At 39.8% G+C, this 20911-nt stretch overlaps 1 protein-coding gene across 1 annotated transcript in view; it reads left to right on the top strand.

Moving 5' to 3' along the window:
* GALNT12 (polypeptide N-acetylgalactosaminyltransferase 12) overlaps positions 1-20911 on the top strand; it is a 56134-nt gene that overhangs the window by 8582 nt on the left and 26641 nt on the right. The window contains exons 2-6 of the mRNA XM_054381728.1: positions 6149-6318; positions 7034-7223; positions 9862-10047; positions 12348-12465; positions 20641-20817. Of these exons, the coding sequence (XP_054237703.1) occupies positions 6149-6318; positions 7034-7223; positions 9862-10047; positions 12348-12465; positions 20641-20817 (841 nt within the window). The remainder of the gene's footprint in view (positions 1-6148; positions 6319-7033; positions 7224-9861; positions 10048-12347; positions 12466-20640; positions 20818-20911) is intronic.

Below are 20911 nucleotides of genomic sequence, written 5' to 3'. Positions count from 1 at the left end.
TAATTCAGCATGTTAATTGTGTTCAAATTAGGAAGAAAAAAGGAGGCTGTGTTGTGAGTTGACATGCCCGTGGCCCACTGTAACTAACCCAGCAAGCCTGGTAACTAGGCCCCTGCATGAAACCCAGCTTGAAGTAGGACCCTAACAGTGTTTGCTAGATGGCACTATGATAGTACCTTTATGGTAATGTCATGTACTGTGGTCACATAAATCACATGGCATCAGATGTAGCAGTGACGTGCTGTTGGAAAGTTCTTGAGGGAAGCTACACAGTCTTGAACTTGCCTGCATTATTGGCCATGTGCATTGAAACCTTAAAAACAAACCTTATGTAGTGTATCTTTAGAAAGCATTAAATAATGTATGGACAGATTGTATTCTTAAGAGATCTTTGAAAACTCACAGAACATTTCATACTTTTTTTTTCTAAAAATACGGATGACTGTGAGTACAGGAAATCAAATTTGGAGAATAAAAATGTATTTTCCCTTGCCGTATTGTTGTTGCAGTCATGGTGAAAGTCTTGCATAAAAGTACATTAGCAGCCACTCCTAATTAACTCATGGCAGCATGCCCAGCGTGCACACATTCATGCTCTCTCTCCCTGTGTATAGATAGGCATCTCTAAGAGAAACAGCTCCTTACAATGAAATAAATGGAGTAATTACCTTAATTGACACAAATGTTCTCCAAAATAGCCCATTTAATTTTGTTTAAGCATTTCCTGACTGATGTCTCCTTAGCTTCTAATAAATAACCTATTGTAAAACTTGCTAACAGAAGACTTTGTAGTGTAGTAGATTTCAAGATGAAATTATTAAGCTTGTCAGCCATATCGTCTTGGTTAGACCATGACTTGCAAATGTAATAAGTAAACCCAAAAATCCACAGGAATGTGGATGCAGGATGATACACCTTTACATGCTTTGCTTCAGTAGTTTGATGTTTGTTTGAGTAGATGCTGTAGTGAAAGAGCCAGGAAAGATGGTGCATAGCAAATGTGGCTTTGAGTTTTTGTTCAGGTATGTACCCGCGTTATTCTCTCTCTCTTCCTGTCTAGAGATTTAAAGATTTGTGGATGAATACAGTTATAATTTAGTTAGAATTTAAAAGTGTAATTTTTAAAGTATAAATTGATAAAGAAAAGCTCTATCTTTTGGCATTTCATGTTTTATGCTTGTCTCTTAAGCCACAGTGATCAAGTGAGAGTATTCCTGGAACATCCACCCAGTGATTGTGACAGAGAGTGCCTGAGAGAAATGGGGGATGATGCAGAAGCAGGCTTGCTGCTGGAGCTGTGCAGTGCCTCAGCTCACACCATGGGAGATGGTTAGGGTTAGTCACAGAATTACAGAATGTTTGGGATTGGAATGGACCTCTGGAAATCATCTGTCCAACCGTCCTCTAGAGCAGGTTCACCTAGAGCAGGTCTCAGCCTCATTTTCTCTGGGTGCAGCTCCACTATGCATAAGGACTTTGTGGATTTTCTAGTGAGGCTGTGGAGAATAGGAGCCACTGGAGGGCAGAGGCTGAGCAGTTGTCTTTGCTTTGCATCAATGGTTGTTAACTATTATATAGCAGTATTCTTTAGTGACCTAGAAGGCCTGCTTAAAACTTTTCTTTTGTTGGCCTTAAAGAAGCTGCTTGCATGTGCTGGCAATAGTTTTTTTTCTCAGTGAAAGATCCTGGTATCTAGTAGCTTTTTCCAAAATCAACCGTATACTTTCCTGAAAAAAATAAACTTACTCAATGTGCATTATTTTTAACTTAGATTGTTTTGTTCTTAGTTTAGTGGGTTGTTTGTTGTTGTTGTTTGTTTGTATTTCTTTAATATATAATTAATATCTATGTAAATAGAAAAGTTCCTGTGGGTGAATAAGACAATGAGAGCATCGAGAGCATGTACTGTGTCCAGTTTTGGAGCCCCCATTACAAGAAGGATATGGAGGTGCTGGAATGTGTCCAGAGAAGGGCCATGAGGATGATCAGAGGGCTGGAGCACCTCTCCTATGAAGACAGACTGAGAGAGTTGGGGCTGTTCAGTCTAGAGAAGAGAAGGCTCTGAGGAGACCTTATTGTAGCCTTGCAGTATCTTAAGGGGGCCTACAAGAAAGCTGGGGAGGGACTTTTTAGGGTGTCAGGTAGTAATAGGATGGGGGGGGATGGAAAAAAAGTAGAAATGGGTAGATTGAGATTAGATGTTAGGAAGAAGTTTTTCCCCATGAGAATGGTGAGACACTGGAACAGGTTGCCCAGTGAGGTGGTAGAAGCCCCATCCCTGGAGCTTTTTAAGGCCAGACTGGATGTGGCAGGGGAGGTTGGAACTGGATGATCCTTGAGGTCCCTTCCAACCCTAACAATTCTGTGATTCTATGCCTTGGACTTCAGATGACAGTACTACTGCATTCTTGGAGATACATTTACAGGCAATTCATTTCCTCATGTCCATGTTAAGTTTTTGTGAACTGTTTGGTAGTTATGATAACTAGATTTAAGGCAGTGTATCAGGCAGGCAATAGTAGGGACTATAGGTGGTTTCCTGTCATTTAATTTTAGCAGTGGAAAAGTTAAGCATCTACTCTATATTTATATGGATGAGGGAGAATCAGGGGACAACAAAGATCTGTTTGTCCATGCTAGACAAATGCTTTAAGGAAGGTGGGGTGAGTTGCATTCTGGATCTGTCTTTATGGACATGCAGAGTCCACACCATTAGTGCAAAGACATCACCTAGCTGTTGGGTAGCTGAGATAAACTTAATCCTGTTTTAACATTATCCCCTATATGGGGAAAGGACTCTCTTAGGAATCTGAGGGAGGTGCTAAGGATCTCCTTGGTCAGAAACAAAAGTAGCTTGCAGTGTAGGCAAGTACCTATTTTGCAGCTGCTGTCATTGTTTTATATCTTCCCTGTCATTTCAATGACCTGTTGTAACCGATACACAGCTGTTTTCTGAGTAACCCAAAGTATGATTCACTTGGAAGGTAGGAACTTGGATATTTGACAGACACAGAGGGTAAAAAACATCCTTTTGCAAAGGTGACAACAAAAGGTACGCTGCTAAACTGGTTCTGTTGTAAGTAGGAGATCAGAAAGGGAAAAGCTGAGTTACGACCACTAGGCTGTAGGTCAGGTTTCATACTTGTGGGTTCTGTGAAGCTTGTGTATCTTGGGAAGTGGCAACATTTAGTCTTGTGAGGTGGCAACATTTACTATCTGTGTTGCTGCTTAATTGTCGCTCAACAACCATTTCCATTTCAGGGATTCATTTGTTGTTTTGAGCTTTTCTTGCACTATCCTTTTGCCAGGATTTAAATGCTTTAGGTTTGTCATCTCCCCAGTGGGAGTATTTTTAAAGACTTAGCAGAAGTCTTTGAAATGTTTGTCAGTACGGAGAGGTAAGGAAAAGTGTGCTTCATTTTTGCAGTGATATTGAAGGCTGATAATAGTTGAGATCTTGTAGTAATCTAGTAAGGAATATATGCCTTCAGAATAATTTTTGAGATATACATGTAAATCTTCATAGAAGTTGGATAACTTGGTTTTTTTTCCCCGATTTTTCACAAGTTTCTCTATGGGATGATGAGTTTTCCCCAAAATAAACTTCATGTACTAAAAAGCTAATCTTTCAGTCATGCTCTGTGTGTATCAGTATGCAAGGTGAGACATGGTCTCTGCCTGTGGTGGGTTGGCAGCCTTGTCACACCAGCCCTTTGTGAGGAAGCTGCAGGGGTCCGGGCACTGCCTGGAGTTCAGCAGCCTGCCCTGCCAGGGCACTTCTCTGCACTTGTGTGCTGCCTTTCACCATGGAGCTAGGAAATAAAACACCCTTTTTGGTTTTGGTCTCTTTTCTGACTTCAGAAACCTAAGAAACATGTACTCTGGTATGTCTTGTAGGAGGCTGACCTTTTTCCACAGCATGTAGGGTGTGCTCAGTGAGGGAGGCAGCAACGCACAGTGAATCACGAACAGTTTGGGGATTTCCTTGGTCTGTGCCAAATTATGTTTCCTGTCTCCAGCATGCAATTTTCAGGCAAATCCACTGAAGTCTTTTAGTCTGTAATTAAGTTTATAAGTTTCTTTAGACTCTTTGGATTTCCTTTTGAAAGTAATGGGGTCCAACATTCCTATTACATGAATCTTTTTGACATTTTCCAGAGAAAGCTTCCTGGATGTTTTCTGTTTCTTCCTTTATATTTTTTTCCTTCACTTTTTAAAAATGGGTATGTAAAGATCCTATTTCCATCAAGAAATGAACTGAAATTACCTGATACAAGTGACTGCAATACATAAGAGTATTTTTATTCTGGCAATGCTGAGCATAATTTTTTTTTCAACAGGCTAAAGTAAATATGCATTTCTAAAACTGGATTCATAGAGTAGGTCTTTCTGCATTAAAAAAAAAAAAAGTTAATTAAAATGTCACTCCTTTTTAATGTGTTAATACATGAACATTTGGCAAAACAAATCACTTCTGTCGCCAGCTGATGGTGTGAGGCAGTTCTCTGTGAATTCTTCTGTTTGCCTCAGGGGGACAGGCGGTTTTGTACTTCATTGTGTAAACGTGTGTGTGTCCCTCTGTATCTGCCTGTGTGTGTGCTTGCACAGGCGTCACATACAAGGAGTGTGGTTACACAGCATTCCGTTCATGGTTGAGAAGCAGTCTGCTGCAGGCCTCCTCTGCCCAAGTGTCATTTCTCCTCAGTGCTTCCTCATTTTCTGGTATTTATTACAAAAGTACTTTGCACACTTCTTTTTTTTTTTTTTCCTTGTAAGAATCTTAATTGTAGGAATATTCAATTTCAGACTGTTTTTTTTTTTACTTCTTTTTATGCCACAGATCTTAATAGATATTGCCTAATCTTTAAAGAAACCTATAAGAAGTCCTTTTATTATTATTATTGTTGCAAACACAGCAGCCTTAAATAGTCAGTAAATATGTTCTCAATGTGCTATAGGTAAGCAATTTTCATTTAATGTAGTTTTCTGGGTGTTTTGGGAAATTTTGTTTCCCCTAAATTGATCAGTTTAGGGGATTCTGTTTTCCCTGTTCAGCTGTCTATAGTGTAGGTTTGGGAGGGACTTGTTAGTGTTCTCTTTTGGTAGGAAGGATGTCCTACCTCCTTTGGTATCTGCTGTAACCTAGGAGTCTGCAGAAGCTCAAGTATGTCTTTCAGCCCCTTCAAGCTTCAGTGACTCCAGGCAGCAAGCTGGAGGAATAAGAAAATTCAAAGTTTCTAAACAATTTCTGTGGGTTTTTAACAAAACTGCTCATACAGAACGCCCTATGAAAAAGGGAGAAATGGTCATAAATACCATAATTATTTTAAAATGCCTTCAGACCAGGAGAATCTGTAACAATTAATATATTTGGCTCAGCTCTAAGTTTCTTGGCATCCTTATGTTCATTTAGGGAAGTTCATATATATATTCATACATATATATATATATTTATAGGAAATACATTCTGGAGCTGAATCCGAAGATTTGCAAGCTTCTTGGCTCTCCATAGAGCCAAAGCCATGCATTTCTATGTCAGTCTGGGTTTTTGTTTTTGTGGATTTCACTGTTACATCTTGGCAGTTATGTGGTCTTCCCCAATTCTTCTTCAGTGCACAAATGGCTCAGTTCTGTAACTGTGTTTTTTTTTTTTCTTTTTATATGTTGCCGTTCCTTCACAGTTACATTTTTACTATCTAGCAGTTGCTTTATTTTTCAAATCACAAGTTATCAGTAATTAATGCTACTGTTTTTACCATGTTTAACTTTTATATATATTTTTTTCTTCTTTTTTTCCAGTAATCTTGGGCATGTTTTGGCCATTGATTGTTCTTTTACTTGAGGTAATACTGTGCAGACAGCTGCTGCATAGGCATCAACCCAGAATACCTCCTGTTATTTTTCTTTCTAGACACTTTTGGGGTTGCAGAATTTGTCATAGTGTTGCTGTGGAAATGGGACTTCTGGAAGACCAGCTACTTGAAGGTGTTTGCATGACACTTCCATGTATATAGAGTTCTTTTAAGGTCCTTTATATGTTCCTACTTACAGGTAGCAACTAGCATGCAAAATCTTCATTTGAGAATATTTTTCAGAAAATTAACACATGCTTTTGCTCTTGTACTAAATGTAATTCCCTCCCTTACAGATGCAGAGAGAAGAAGTATGACTATTATAGCCTGCCAAAGACCTCCGTTGTGATAGCTTTTTATAATGAGGCTTGGTCCACGCTTCTGCGAACTGTTCACAGCGTTCTTGAGACATCTCCAGATATACTTTTGGAAGAAATTATCCTTGTAGATGATTATAGTGACAAAGGTAGGAAGAATAATTCTCAATAATGTTGGCAATTTCTTTTTTTTTTTTTTTTCAGGTCAGGTAGTCCACAGGAGGAAAAAGACAGGTTATTTAGGTAACATACTATAAAGTTGTACAACTTAGTCATCCAGTTGAAAAAATATCTTTTCTTGTAGAATGCCAGTGAAAAATTTGACTTCTGGACCAAATTTAATTAATGAAAATGAATCATGTTTGTTGTGTTGTAACATCCTTGCATATATAAATAACCTACAGAGCACTTCATGTTTCCTAATTTGAGCAAGTCTTGATTGCTGCAGGGTTGCCCTGGTGTCTAGTACAGTGAAAGCTACCTGATTATCTGTTTTCATTTGAATTATGGGACGCAAAGACAATGAGCGCTGGCATTTTCCACCCTATGTGAATTGTGTTAAGAATGAAAGTTTTACATGGAAAGAGATTTGTGTAACAGTAGAGAAGCACTTAACAAATTGGGAATGAATTACTGAGGCAAATGCAAAAAAATTAATTTTCCTGATTTGTGTCCATCCAAATTCTGTGCTTTTCCCTTGTCCCTTCCTAACTTAGCACAGCAGAATCATAGTTCAGAATGCTGGTATCTTTAAGGCACCACTCTAAGTAACACACTACTGAAAAAAAGAGCTTTCCATAGCATGCTATAAACTAATTGCTCCAGAACTGTGTTCTTTCTTTCTCTTTTATTTGTTTGTAACAGAACATTTAAAGGAGTCTTTGGAAAACTACGTGGCTGGCTTACGCAAGGTGCGGCTCATCCGTGCAAATAAGCGAGAGGGGCTGGTTCGAGCAAGGCTGTTGGGAGCATCCGTGGCGAAAGGAGACATCCTGACATTCCTGGACTGCCACTGCGAGTGCCATGAGGGCTGGCTGGAGCCCCTGCTGGAAAGGTGAGCTTGTGCTCGGGGGTGGTTTCCTGCCCCATTGCAAAAGGAGCAGAGAGCGTCTGGCATCCTTCTGCAGTGGAAAAATGTCTCTTGGTAGAGCCTTACCAAAGGTTACTGAAGTCTGGGCCCTGATGAGGTAGTGAATGGAGGATCTAGTTCCTCTTTTTCTTCAGAAAAGAAAAAGTTTTGGTATTAAGAGAGAGGAGTCCTCCTCCAGCTTTGAAACTACCTTGGGAAAGGTGGCTGTTTCAATCAGCCTGGGTAGTAGATGAGAAGGTCTGGAAAGATGCATGCCCTGAGACATCCTCTGTTGCAAGGCAACAAACACATGATCAGACTGGAAAAGAAGTCAATCTCCATCTTCCCAGTTGGGAGCTAGTCTATCTCTCTCTCCAACTGGAGAGAGATCTCCAAAAGCAAATGCTGTCTAGAGGCATCTATGTCTTCCTGATTCCTAGTGGAACTTGTGTTCTCGAACTCAGCGTGTCCATGGAAAGTTGTATCTGGAATAATATATATTATATCTTATATATCATATATTATATATTACAATATTTATTTATTTTTCTTTAAAATTGTCATATATTCAACTTTCTCCTCAAATTTCAGACCAAATTTATTGCAAATCACTGTGGGTTATCTATGAACAGTGTAGATAGTGGGAAGAAAGGACAAGTGGTAAAAAATCAAAGTATAAGCCTGTGTTTAATGACTGTCCTTTGAAGAAACTATACCTACGTGGAGAAAACTGTAATTTGTTCAGTTCTTTAACAAGCCACTAGATGGCAATCTTTAGGAAGGATTTGGATAATTTTAAGTGTACTAAATCGCCTCCTGTAGAAAGCTAGCCCTGGATGTGTCTTGGAATTTTTTCCCTTCTTGCTGCAGATGCAGATGTACATGTCTAAGGGGATGTTTGCATGACGTATCTTGACTCTTCTGGAAGCCATACAACAATGTTAGCATTTTGCAGTGCAAACAGTTGTATTTGTAAGCTGCCTGTGCATTGTATGATCTAGTTAATTCTTAACTTATAGAAAAGGTGATGGCTTCTGCTTCCTTGATTCCTTTCAAAACTGAAATGATGTTCCAGATACCTGATTTTTTTTTCTCCTTTTTCTTTATAGAGCAACAAAGCATTTTTACATTTTATTGGAAATATTTTCCCTCTGTAGATGTATCATTCTCAATGCTTTGTATATAAGCTTTATAACAAGTGATATAGGAGATAGCAATATTTATATTAGCCCTTTTGTGTACTCTATCAAACAGAATTTCAGTGGGAAGATAAAGAAAACAGCTATGTCACGTCTTTCCTTTGGCAACAAGGGACCATTTCATGTTTTAAGGCACTCTTTCTCAGCTCAGACAATACTTTTTTTGGAACCATTTCTATTCCCTGCCACATTTCACCACCACGAGCTGCTTTAATTTCAGAGTCAGAGCCCCTTGGTCATCCTGTGGATTTTAAGCTTAATAATCTCACGAGGAACTAGCTCCACTCAAATGACAGATCAAGTCTCTTCCTTGTTTGACAATATAACATTTTCTTCTCCTCTGGAATACCCAATTTGGCCAAAACAAGTACTAGCACTTTAAAGTCAAACAAGTCAGTTTTTTACTGAACTAACAAGATGTCTAGACTAATGTAGGGAAGATTGCTAAAGAGGGATTTAGGAGAAAAGCTTTAGCTTGAACTTGTGTGCTTGATGTTGGTCTCTGCTGCTACTGAGAGGCCTTTCCAGAAGTCGAGGTGAAGGCAAAGGATCCCACGTGAGGGGATCTTTTGTGAGGGTAAATGCTTTTGGAATGGAATCCAGAAAACCCTGCACAGTACTGATAAATGGGAGGAAGGATTTTTGTCTTCTTGCAAAAGTAGACCTGCAAAAAATGTCAATCCTGATGTATTTTTAGTATGATAAAAATCTTAGCTGTATTTACATCAGCCTTGCTGATAGGTCTGTCATTCTTCAGTACTATCTTGTTTCTCATTTTTATCTCTTATGTTGTCAGGGTTCCTGGAGGCCTCCTTTATGTATGTTTCACTGTTGGAGGTCTGATTCTTGTGTCACATATTTGTGGTTTTGTATTTTTTTGTTTGTGTGTTTTAAAATTGTTTAAGCTCATGGCTTCTTTTTGATTTGCTGTTGTAGTGCTTGGTATAACTTTTTGCAGATGATCATAGTTACAAGAAGGACCATTAGCCAAGAGCCTAGCTACCTTATTCATTTTTACAGAGTGATAGTCATGCTGCTTTCTAAATATCTCTAGTGCAGCTACCTGTACAAAACAAAATAGGTGTTTTCATTGAGAATACAGTGCTGGATATGACAGCCAAGCCAGCTGCTGAATGTATTGTTTCAAGCCATCTGGCATACCTCGCTTCCACTCTCCAGAAAGATTGATGCTTGCCAGGTGCCTACAGCTGAGTCCTTTCTTATGCAGCCTTTTGATGCATCCTTAGCAAGAAGTCAAGCAAGTGGTTATTCTTGTAGCTGTCCTTTCCTTGCATTGCAATATGAGTTGAAAAGGAGCAAAACTTTGCATCTGGTATCTGTGTTCTCTGTTCTTGACAGTTCTAGTTTTAGAGATGTATCTAATGGAAGTAATTTTTAATTTATTTTTTTTTAAATCATATTAGGATTGCAGAAGACGAATCAGCTGTTGTTTGCCCGGTTATCGATGTTATTGACTGGAACACATTTGAGTACTTGGGAAATGCTGGTGAGCCACAGATTGGGGGGTTTGACTGGAGACTGGTCTTCACTTGGCATACTACCCCTGAAAGAGAACAAAAAAGGAGGAAGTCCAAGACTGATGTGATCAGGTTAATTTTTATGCATCTTATAAAACTGTGAATGCTACAAGTGCTTTTGAGTTCATTTTGAAATGCCAGGTGCTGAAAAATACTTAGGAAATGAGCATTTTACTTAAAAATTCTTGTTTGCTTGCCCTTTTTTTCCAAAATAGCTCCTGCTCACCATGCTCCTAAAAAAATTCTGCTCTGTGTAATCTTCCACATGGAATTCTTATTGCACAAGCAGTCTCTGGACTTCCGCAGGCAAACTCCCACAAATTCTTATCAGCATACGGAAAGGTTGTAAATGATTAATTAGTACTAAAGGATGTCCTCTGTGCAAAGCAAAGAGGATCCACGTTGTAAAAAATGTGTTGTGGTCAATGGTGAAAGGAGAAACACAACCAACTTGTAAGAAGGCAAAAGTAGTTTTGAAGACTGCGCTGTAGTGATGGTGGTGGTTCCTTGCTCTGTTTTGAAAGGTGAACCAGTTTGCTAGTTCTTCGTTTGGATCAAGTACTACAGCTCTACCCATCATGATTTCTTGAAGGGCTAACTCATAGGAGCTCATGAGGATGACTTCCTTGTGGGGTTTAGTTTTGTTTTATTTTAAGGATGACTTTCTTGTGGGGTTTAGTTTTGTTTTAAGACAAGCTGCAGTTAGTATTCTCTGTCACTCCATACTGTGTTTTCAGGAGAGGTAAAGTAAGAGTACCAACAATGTATCAGGAAAATGGATACTGTAAACAAAATCCTGATCCTCTGTTTGGAAGTCACTGTATTTCAGCAGTGTATTGTGAGAAATTAAGCAGTTGTTTGGCATTTTAATATCACTATTTTGTTAGTCCTTGCTTTTATTTGTAGTGATGGGCTATGACACATGCAGAATTTTCTCAGCCTTTTCTATGTTCCTTATCCTGATGACAATACCCAGTACTTCACAAATATTAATGAACTAATCTTCAAATTAGAGAAGCAAATGTTATTTTTTTTTTAATGGGAGAAGTAAAGTAGTAATTTGATCTTTCTCACCATATACTGGAATGCATCCTCCTGAAAAACAGCTTCAAAATAGATTAAATGCTTTTAAGGCCTTTAGTTTAAATATAATGCTTTTCTTCTCCCAACAAGAAGAATTGTCTATGGCATGCTATGGGGAAAACAGTAAGGGATAAAGCTTCCTGGTAGCCCCAGGACTGTGAGCTCAGCAAGTGTCTGGAGTAAGCAGCAGTGCCAAGAGTGGTGTCACCGACAGATGTGTTTGGAAAGACAAGCTCTGGAGTGAGACAGAAAAGCTTGACAGGATATGGGCTTTGTTTTGTTTATTTTTTATACCTTCTGTCTCTCCTCATCTCTTTCCATTCTCAGAAACAATATATGGCAGTGTAAGACAGTGTTGTTTCAAAAAGATGGCTGGTAAAATTAGTTTTGGCAGATTAAGGGTAACTGATCGCTGCACCTATCATTCATTGATATTTACCTCAACAGCAATTTAGTAAAATTCATGAAGTGTCAAGTGAATTTAGTTCCAACCAGCACTTTATGCTTGGCACTTTAAAGAGGCTAGTATTCTAAGGCTGTAAACACTTAGGGAGCAATAATGAATTAATTAAAGTTTATATATATGTGCACACACTACCCTACTGAAAGTACATTCCTGAAGTGCACTGTCATTTGTGGGGCCTTGTGATCTTCAACAAGAATCCCATCTTGACCCCTGCTTTTTCTTCCAAATGTAGCAAACAGTTAAAAATAAATACAGATGGGCAGATCTTGGAAATAATAAAAGAAAAATCTTTTCTTGGGCTCTATGTACTTAATTCTGGTCAGATATTAATGGGATCAGAAATGTTGTTATTAATTACTAAAGCACAAATTTGTGTTTCCTTACTACACATAAGTAAAATATATATAAGAATATTGCACTTAGAATTGCAGAGATGACTAAAATAATTCTGCTACAAAAAAAAAAGCACATATTCTACTGTGTGAAACTAAGAGGTTAGTCATTTGTGGCCACTCATAATGATGCTATAATTGCAAAATATTGTGTTAACACAATGCTTATCTTCTCTATTTTCATTGTTATTTTTATTTTAATACATTCTGGACCTTGCTTCTGATACAATCTTTTTTTACTACAAAATTAAATATAAATGTCCTGGTGGTATGCTACTTAACCTATCAAAGTCTGGCTGTTACTTTGCATCCAGAAAAGATTGAGAAAATGGAAAATAAATATTTATAATATTTTTGATCTATTGTTTGTTAATTTTGTATTTTTCACTTTTTATTCAAATCAGAGTTACTGTTCTCTTTTATTTTTATAGGTCTCCAACCATGGCAGGAGGATTGTTTTCTGTGAGCAAGAAATATTTTGATTATCTCGGTTCATATGATACAGGAATGGAAGTCTGGGGAGGAGAAAACCTTGAATTCTCATTTAGGGTAAGTGGCTTAATTAAAGGTTTTGGGTTTGTTTCATATTTCTTTCTTCATGCCTCTTTAAGTAATGACATAGCCGTAATGTGAGCAGGTGTTAAGAAGGGAGTATTTTGGGAGATACTTACATGAATCTCTTTTCCTTGTTCTCATGCTTCAGTATAAAATCATAGAACTGTTGAGGTTGGAAGAAACCTTTGAGATCATCAAGACCAACCGCTCACCTAGAGCAGAACTCACAATTCAACTGTGTGTCAGTGTGAGCTGAAATTCCCCCCACACCAACAATAACCAGGCTAGCCCAGTCTGGAAGCGAAGTGAAAGCTGTGTTTACAAGCAGATCTACAATCTACAATGAAATGCAATGAATATGTACAAATATACACAATTCACAACATTTACAAATATATACAATCAACAGAAAAGTACAACCAAGCTCCCTTTGCTTCCCCCCAAAGGGGACCTTTCCCAAGGGGCCTCTCTCCCAGGGGCCGCCTCCCCCCTGGCAGAAAGCAGTTAGTTAGGTAGAAGCAAAGAGGATTGTTACCTTAGCTCACCAAGGTCAGTGTGTTATCTTCAGCCAGAAGAGAAGAAGAAACAGCAGCCAGACAGCCCAGCAAGTTGTCCCCACTGCAGACTGCCCCACTTTGTTTTGAGTAGTAGTTCTTAAACATTCCTATCTACCCAATGGAAGTGTTTAGAACAATCATTATTTTGCTTTCTTACACCCAATGGTGACTTATTTACACTTTTTCACTTTCTCTGCTTGAACTTTGAGAAGAAAAATTAAAAAGACAGTTTCAAACCATCACAAACTGCTACTGTTAAGCTATTGCCTCTAAACCATGTCCCTCAGCACCACATCCACATGTCTTTTAAATAACCTCCAGGGATGGTGACTCCACCACCTCCCTGGGCAGCCTGTTCCGATGTCTGATAACCCTTTCTGTGAAGAAATTTTTCATAATATCCAATCTGAACCTCCTTTGGCACAACTTGAGCCAATTTCCTCTTGTTCTGTCTCATGTTGGATGGAACAAGAGTTCTATTCATAGAACTATTCATAGTTCAATTTTCCTGTGGAGTAGACACTTTAAAACAATTAAACAAAAAAAGTCTTTTGTTTTGGATGTTACTACAAAATCTAAGCAGTGATGTGATATTAGCAGATGAAGTTTGCATTCTATGCCTTGAAGAAAATCATTGGAAACAAACATTTATGATACTCTAATGTGGTTCTGACAAACTGCAGTTGATGGACTCGGTGGTGGAAACTGCTGGCAGTTAACCAGTAGGGCAGGACGATCCCAGCCCCTGCACTTCCTGAAGGCTTTATTCTGTTTCACTTCAGGAAATGTTTCTATAAAGGTTATAAAAGGTGATGGTGAAAATCTCCAGGAGCTGTAGAGCTGTACACCAGTAGAGAGTAGACCAATGCTCAGGTGTGGGGCAGATAGTTATGCTGGAGTTAAAAGGATTTATGACAGAGGAAGAGAGGAGACAGAAGATAGTCCAAACTGAAATCAAAACGGTCTTGTCCTCAATGCTGCTGTTACCTGTGTTGCTGCTAATTCCCAGTGAGCACTGGCTGCTTGTGGCTTGCCCTGTATCACCTTCAACTTGTTGAAGCAATCCCCTGGTGGTGTTAAGAGATACCACATAGGGAATTTACAATTTAGTATCTTGGATTCTCCTTCCTTTTTCTCCTCATCATCAGGTATGTTTTATGGTCATATTTGCATTTCTGTGTATCACTGAACTGTGGGAGGGGAGGATTGGTGGTTTTGTTTGAGCAACTTTATCTAGCCAAAGATATTAAAGAGAGGTTGGACTAAATGATCTTTAAAGGTATATTACAACCCAAACCACGCTATGATTCTAAATAGTATTCTCACTCATTTGAGAAAGGAAGTGTCACCAGCCTGTCTCACATGAGATGCCTGCCTGTTAACCAGAGAAGCCAGAGAAATCTTCTTGAACGCTGCTCCTCCTGAACGTAGCATGGAAATCCTAGCAGAGAGAGCATAAATATATGGAAAGAAAATGATTAAGGAGGCTAATAAGCAGAGACCTGCAGCTGGCATGGTTTCTTTCTGGAGCGGTGCTTCTCAGCCAGATTGCTGTTTGAGCTGAATTCATGGCCTCCTCCTTTTTTATATAGGTGAAAAGCTCTCTGGCACGTTAGGTCAAAACACACAGCCTGCATGTCTTGGTCACTAAATTCAGCAGGTCTCCACTTGAAGCTCAAAGCAGTTTACTCACCTTCATCAGGTCTTTGAGCTTCTGAAGCAGGAGTCCCCCACGTCTGCTTTTCAGCATAGTGCTGTATGCTCTGTCTATCAGCAGAAATGTTCACCTTTTTCAAAGCAGCAAGCTTGGGAGCAACAGCCACAGTTGGCAGAACTGAACATTACAGGATCTACTTAATGTTGTTTGAAATGTCTGCAGTCTTCTGTGACCCTGTATGTCACAGACTTGGTGGCACCAAAATGGTTGCCCCCTAACCAGTAGGAGTTGCAGTGGTTTTCTCCTCTGAGATGGTTTGTGTGAGCTTTATACAAAGAGCTTTTCTACAACTCATTGTAGCAGGCTTTGAAGGCAGCCCTCTCTGCATGCAGTTCTTGACTTTCTGTTCTTCATGCCTTGCTTTCTGGGAAACCAAGGCTTGCTGATACAACAAGTCTGACACCTGCCCTGTACAGCATGCAGTGCTCCTTGCACTGGCTGCTGATTTAGACCGAAGCCATCATTGCTGTTGACCTCTGCCAGGCTCTGGCAGCAGGTCTCATTTCTGATGTTACAGATTCCTCAGAACAATATGTTTGATCCTATGAGGTTCACCAGTATGAGTGAGCAGTGCCTTCACTCCCTCAACTTGGAGAAATGTCTTGTTGTGGGCTGGAGGAAGCACCAGAGGCTGCCTGGCACACAGGAAGAAGCACAAAAGGATGAGTAGCAGGGTCCCCAAGAGTCAGCATGCTGGAGGGTTGTGCATAAGCATACTGCCATGCCCTGCAGGTGCTGAAGCAGGCACAAGTGCACCAGCCCAGGGGCTCAGAAGTCTTGCAGTGGCCACGGGCATGCAGCGTGTCATGCTCAGTGTTGATCTGCTTGAGGGTAGAAAGGCTTTGCAGAGGTATTCAGACAGGCTGGATTGATGGCTCAAGGCCAGTATTACGAGGTTCAACAAGTGCCAGGTCCTGCACCTGGGTCACAACAACCCCATGCAATGCTACAGAAACGGCTAGAAAGAGAGAATGGCTGGAAAGCTTCCTGAACAAAAAGGACCTGGGGGTGATCATCAACAACCAACTGAACATGAGCAAGCAGTGTGCTCAGGTGGCCAAGAAATCCAACAGCATCCTGGCTTGTATCAGAAATAGTGTGGCCAGTAGGAGCAGAGAAATGATTTTTCCCCTGTGCTTGGCCCTGGTGAGGCTGCACCTCAAATACCATGTTTAGTTTATGGGCCCCTTGCTACAAGTATGACGTTGAGTTGCTGGAGCATGTCCAGACCATGGTTATGACCACTAAGGTTGTTTAGTCTGGAGGAGGCTGAGGGGAGACCTAATTGCTCTCTACAACTACCAGAAAGGAGGTTGTAGTGAGGTGGGGGCTCAGTCTCTTCTTCTGAGTAACTAGCAATAGGATGAGAAGAAATGGCCTCAAGTCGTGCCAGGGGAGGTTTAGATTGGATATTGTTAAAAATCTCTTGTCAAATGTTGGAATAGGCTGCCCAGGGAAAGGGTTGAGTCATCATCCCTGGAGGTATTTAAAAAGACATGTAGAGGTGGTGCTGAGGGATGTGGTTTACTGGTGAACTTGGCAATGCTAGGTTAGTGGTTGGACTTGATTTTTAAGGTCTTTTTGAACTGAAATGATTCTATGCACTGGGCCAAGAGCAGGAACATTGCTTGTGGTGGGTAAAGAGATTCAAGAAAGCACAGTGGGAGCTGTGGTGTGGGGTTCACTAGAGGAAGATCAAGAGGCTGTCTTCTTGGGGCCCAAGAGTTTTAGAGGACAAACTGTGCAACCAGCACCAAATATATCTGGGTGTGTTTGCTAGTGTAGATTGCTAGTAGGATCTGGGCATCTGGATCCAAATTGTGCATGGCATGCTTTCCTCTATTTGATTTGAAGTCCCTGTGCTTCCTGCAGTGAGGATTTTTGTGTAAGAGTGCAGAGTGTTTAGATGTTGCTGAACTGTGTTCTTCTGGCTGCCCACAGTGCTCAAGACAGTCAAGAGAGATAAATCAGTGTTAATTCTTTTATCTCCATGGTTTCTAGACCTGCCAGACCTGAAAATTAGGAGCAGGGATACTGAAAAACACTGTAAATTAATTCATTGTTCTTCCAATCTCTGAAATCACCACCTTCCCAATGACACGAAAGGACTTGCCTTCAAGCCTCGTCTTTCTTGTACTCTGGTTATTCTAAACTGGAAAAAAAAAATCTCTGTGGTTTTGAGAGTTGCAAGGACAGAGCTTTGGATAAGAGCACGGTGACTAAGAGAGATGAATGAATCCTAATCCTGAATGCAGGATCAGGTCAATGTGCCTTGTTTTTGAATTGCCTAATGCTATTTGACTGCATAAAATTTCACTTCATAGGCATAATGAGCATTGAAACCCCCTCCTGTACAAGGAATGAAGGGGGATATGGTTCTGGCTTCCCCCCCACCTCTCTGCTCTTGGTCCTGCTAATGGCACTGAAGTGTAAGTTTGATTCTGGGTACCAACACTTGATAGGGCTGCAGTCTGTCCTTCAACACCATCATGGCATAATAGAAAACCACCATGCATGTGCAAAAAGACAAAATAATTTCCTGATAAGACCTTTCTCCTGGTGGAAATTTCATTGCCTGTGGGCCTGGATGATAAGTCTCCAATTGCCTGGGGCCTCTTTTCATCTTTTTTATATTGTTTCTTCCTGTCTGGATCTGGAAATCTGTCTTGTGGCAGGAGCAGCCAGGATGGGTTTGTGTGGCTGGGGAGGTTCCTCTGCGTGCCCAGCTCCCAGCAGATCGTGCAGGAGTGCTCAGCTGCAAGCCAGCAAGCAAAATTGTAGAAGAGATGGGCAGGAATGGAGTATTTTCCACAGTTTATCTTTCTTTTTCAGAAGATATCAACCATTCTTAAGAAAAACTTTTTATTTCTTCCAGAGAGTCCTAAAGTGTTAGAATGGAGATGGTAGAGTTTATAGAGCTTGTTTATCACTTACTGTCCTGCCATTAGGTCAGTTGTCCAGAGACCCTGGCAGGGAGAGGGGATCCCAAAGAGAGAGCTTAGCAGTTATGTAACATTTTGTAATGTTACCATCTGTCTCCAAAAAGGAAAAAAATAAATCTCTCCTGTACATCTATCAAGATGAAAGTGAAAGTAAAACAGTTTTGGTTTTGTGGTGAAGGGAAACAATACACTTTTAGAAGGAAAGCCTCAAGGTAGCCAGACCTAGTTAAGAAATGTATTTTCATTCAGGTGAGCATGCAACATACATGTGTAATTTAATGTGCTTCTCTATTGCAGAAGGTTGAAATCTTCCCCAGAAGCACATAGGTAGCATTTGGTAATCCACTGCAGTTTCTCTGTTGAATTCCTTGCTTTAATTTATCGCTGTTCATTTTACATGATTATATGTAGAGGCTGATGTGTTTTCCATTAAAATAAAAAGAAATAATCCATTTGAAGAGTTGTTTTGCTGCCATATATTTGATTTTTGCTTGTAACAGGAAAAACAAGAGAAGTTTTGAACTGTTTTAATGAAAGAAGCAGAATTTAATAAGCATTGCTTAGCAACCTATAGTCATGTTTTAGAGAAATTCAGGATTTTAATTATTGAAAAATAAGCTCTTCTGTAATTTTCTTTTTGGCAGCAATTTAGCAGAGATGCAGTCAGTCTGTTTTACTTAATTTAAATTAGACTTGATTATGGAAGAGTAGAATAATGTTCTTCCTTCTTAACTGTACATTTTGACTTCAGTAGTTTTTATGGTCCGTTCCTCATATCTTGTTTATAAACAGAGTCATCAAAACAGTAATTATCAGTAAAGAAATGCTTATACACAATATAAAAAATATGGACATTGTTAAGCTGCAACAAATTCCATGGTGCTTAATATTTGCTGGCAAGCAGATCTTGCACAATTAAAAAAGTAATCTTGGATATAGGAAGCTATTGTTTCGAATCATATTTCAAAATGTGTGATCTTAAAGTGAAAGCAGACAACTGGTTTCATAGCAGCTTTCAGATTGACAGTTGTGCAACTTACATGTGAAAATACACAAGTTGTTTAAAGGATCAGTACAGAATTCTAGATGTTAGGATGTGAGGAAGAAGTTTTTCACCATGAGGGTGGTGAGACACTGGAACAGGTTCCCCTGTGAGGTGGTAGAAGCCCCATCCCTGGAGGATTTTAAGGCCAGACTGGATGTGGCTCTGGGCAGACTGATGTAGTGTGAGGTGTCCCTGCCCATGGCAGGGGAGGTTGGAACTGGATGATCCTTGAGGTCCCTTCCAACCCTAACAATTCTATGATTTCTTGTGTAATCCCTATAATCTTTTTTCAGTTCGAATGACAGGTGTATTGGTTACCTCAGAAGAAAGAAAAGAGAGAAAACCCTCGTGAAAAACAAGAAGTAAAGATTATCTAGTGCTCGTTGTCTGTACTTGAATATTGAATTTCCTATATCTTTAATGAAACCATTTATTTTAAAAGTAAATGTATATAGTAGAGTGCTTCCAGCTTTGTTACTAAGCACAGTATTGTGCCACATGTAAACGTATGACATCGTATCCAAAACTGAATCAAGTGAGAAACATTCATTTCTAAATTAAGAAATATGAGGGAAATCCTAAATAACTTTTAAAAAAACCCAAACAAACTACAACCCCCCCTCTCAACCAGTCTGAAGACAACATCCATCCATCTTATGTTTTGGAAAGCCTCTGTACTGGCCTTCTGGATCCCAAAAAGTCCCAGGAAGAGAGAAAGAGAGGGGAAAAAAAAGTCCCATCTGATCTGCTGTCATTAAATAGAGAAGTTTTATTTGCTACTTCATAGCATTCACTCCTGATGTGTTCATTTGAATAACATATAATTAAAACATATTTCAACTAATTTCTCTTATCCTCTATTTACAAAGAAGAGGAGCTGTCACCTCTGAATGGTTAATACTGGAGGGGAATTAGCTCACTGGAGTGCCAGTGCTCAAGAAACTTCAACAAGAAGTCTATCGGAGCCATTGGTGATAGTCTCAAGTGTGTTCCAAGAGTAGCATTGTGTCCTGCCTTTCCTCCCACCTGACAATTTCAGACACTTTTTTTCAGGCACCTGTCAGAAATAGGCATTCTGCCACATTGTGTGTAATAATAAATGGAAAATATCTAGCCATGCTTCCCTTAATTACATCGAACTTGAACTCAGTGGCTGTGTGGGTGAGCTGCCAAAAGTCCAGAGTTTTCAAAGGAGAGGAGAATGATTACAAACATTTGCACAGAGCTTTGAGACTAGCATCCCTGCTTTGTGGTCATTTATGGGCTTTATCTCCAGGGCCAAGTATTTGCTGACGTGGAGAGCTAGAGGCATAAGGATGAGGGCAGAATGAGTTCTGCCAATTCCACTTTCAGATTCAAGTACTTTTCCTTGACAGCAAGTAGGAATATTGGTTTAGATAGGAGAACCTGTTTCACTAATCGTGGCTGGACCGCCATGGGTCAGTTAGAGAATTACTTTGCTTTTTCTTTGCAGTGAGAAAGGTTAGTTACATTTTATGACCAGACACCCACACCCTTCTTCTGAAATGGTGAATATAGAAATGGAAACACAAGTTGTTGTTCTCCAATAATATGACCAGAATGTGAATAATAAGGACTGGGAACAGCTCTGTTGATAACAATGCCTATATAACTTGTGTTGTAGACCACAGGCCTTCAGAGAAAGTAAAGCTGAGAAAGGGATAATTGCAAACCATATATGGGATTATCTCCTTGTTACTCCCAATGATTTGCCCTGACTTCACAAGCATGTTGTTACTGGCATCAAATGAGACACACAAGTATTGTATATATTGCTTGCAGCATCCTCTGATGCTTTTAGGAAGGTATTACCCTGGCAAAGACTTACTGTTACTGTATCCTCCTACTTGGAAAGTTTCAAGTTAATGGTGTCAATTCTTTGTTCAGATATGGCAGTGTGGAGGAAGCCTTGAGATCCACCCTTGCTCTCATGTGGGTCACGTTTTCCCCAAACAAGCTCCGTACTCACGGTCTAAAGCTTTGGCCAACAGTGTGCGTGCAGCTGAAGTGTGGATGGATGAGTATAAAGAAATCTATTACCACCGAAACCCACATGCTCGCCTGGTGAGTTTGAAGTTCATTGTTCTTGGAATTTCCATCCAATTCGTTTTCAAAGAATTAACTATTAGCTGGTATTTAACACGAGGTGCTTTTTATG

The sequence above is a fragment of the Indicator indicator genome, chromosome 6, assembly GCF_027791375.1.
Source record: "Indicator indicator isolate 239-I01 chromosome 6, UM_Iind_1.1, whole genome shotgun sequence".
NCBI classification, from domain to species: Eukaryota; Metazoa; Chordata; class Aves; order Piciformes; family Indicatoridae; genus Indicator; species Indicator indicator.
Note: the sequence above shows the minus strand (reverse complement) of the source record. Positions and strands in the feature narration are given on the sequence as shown.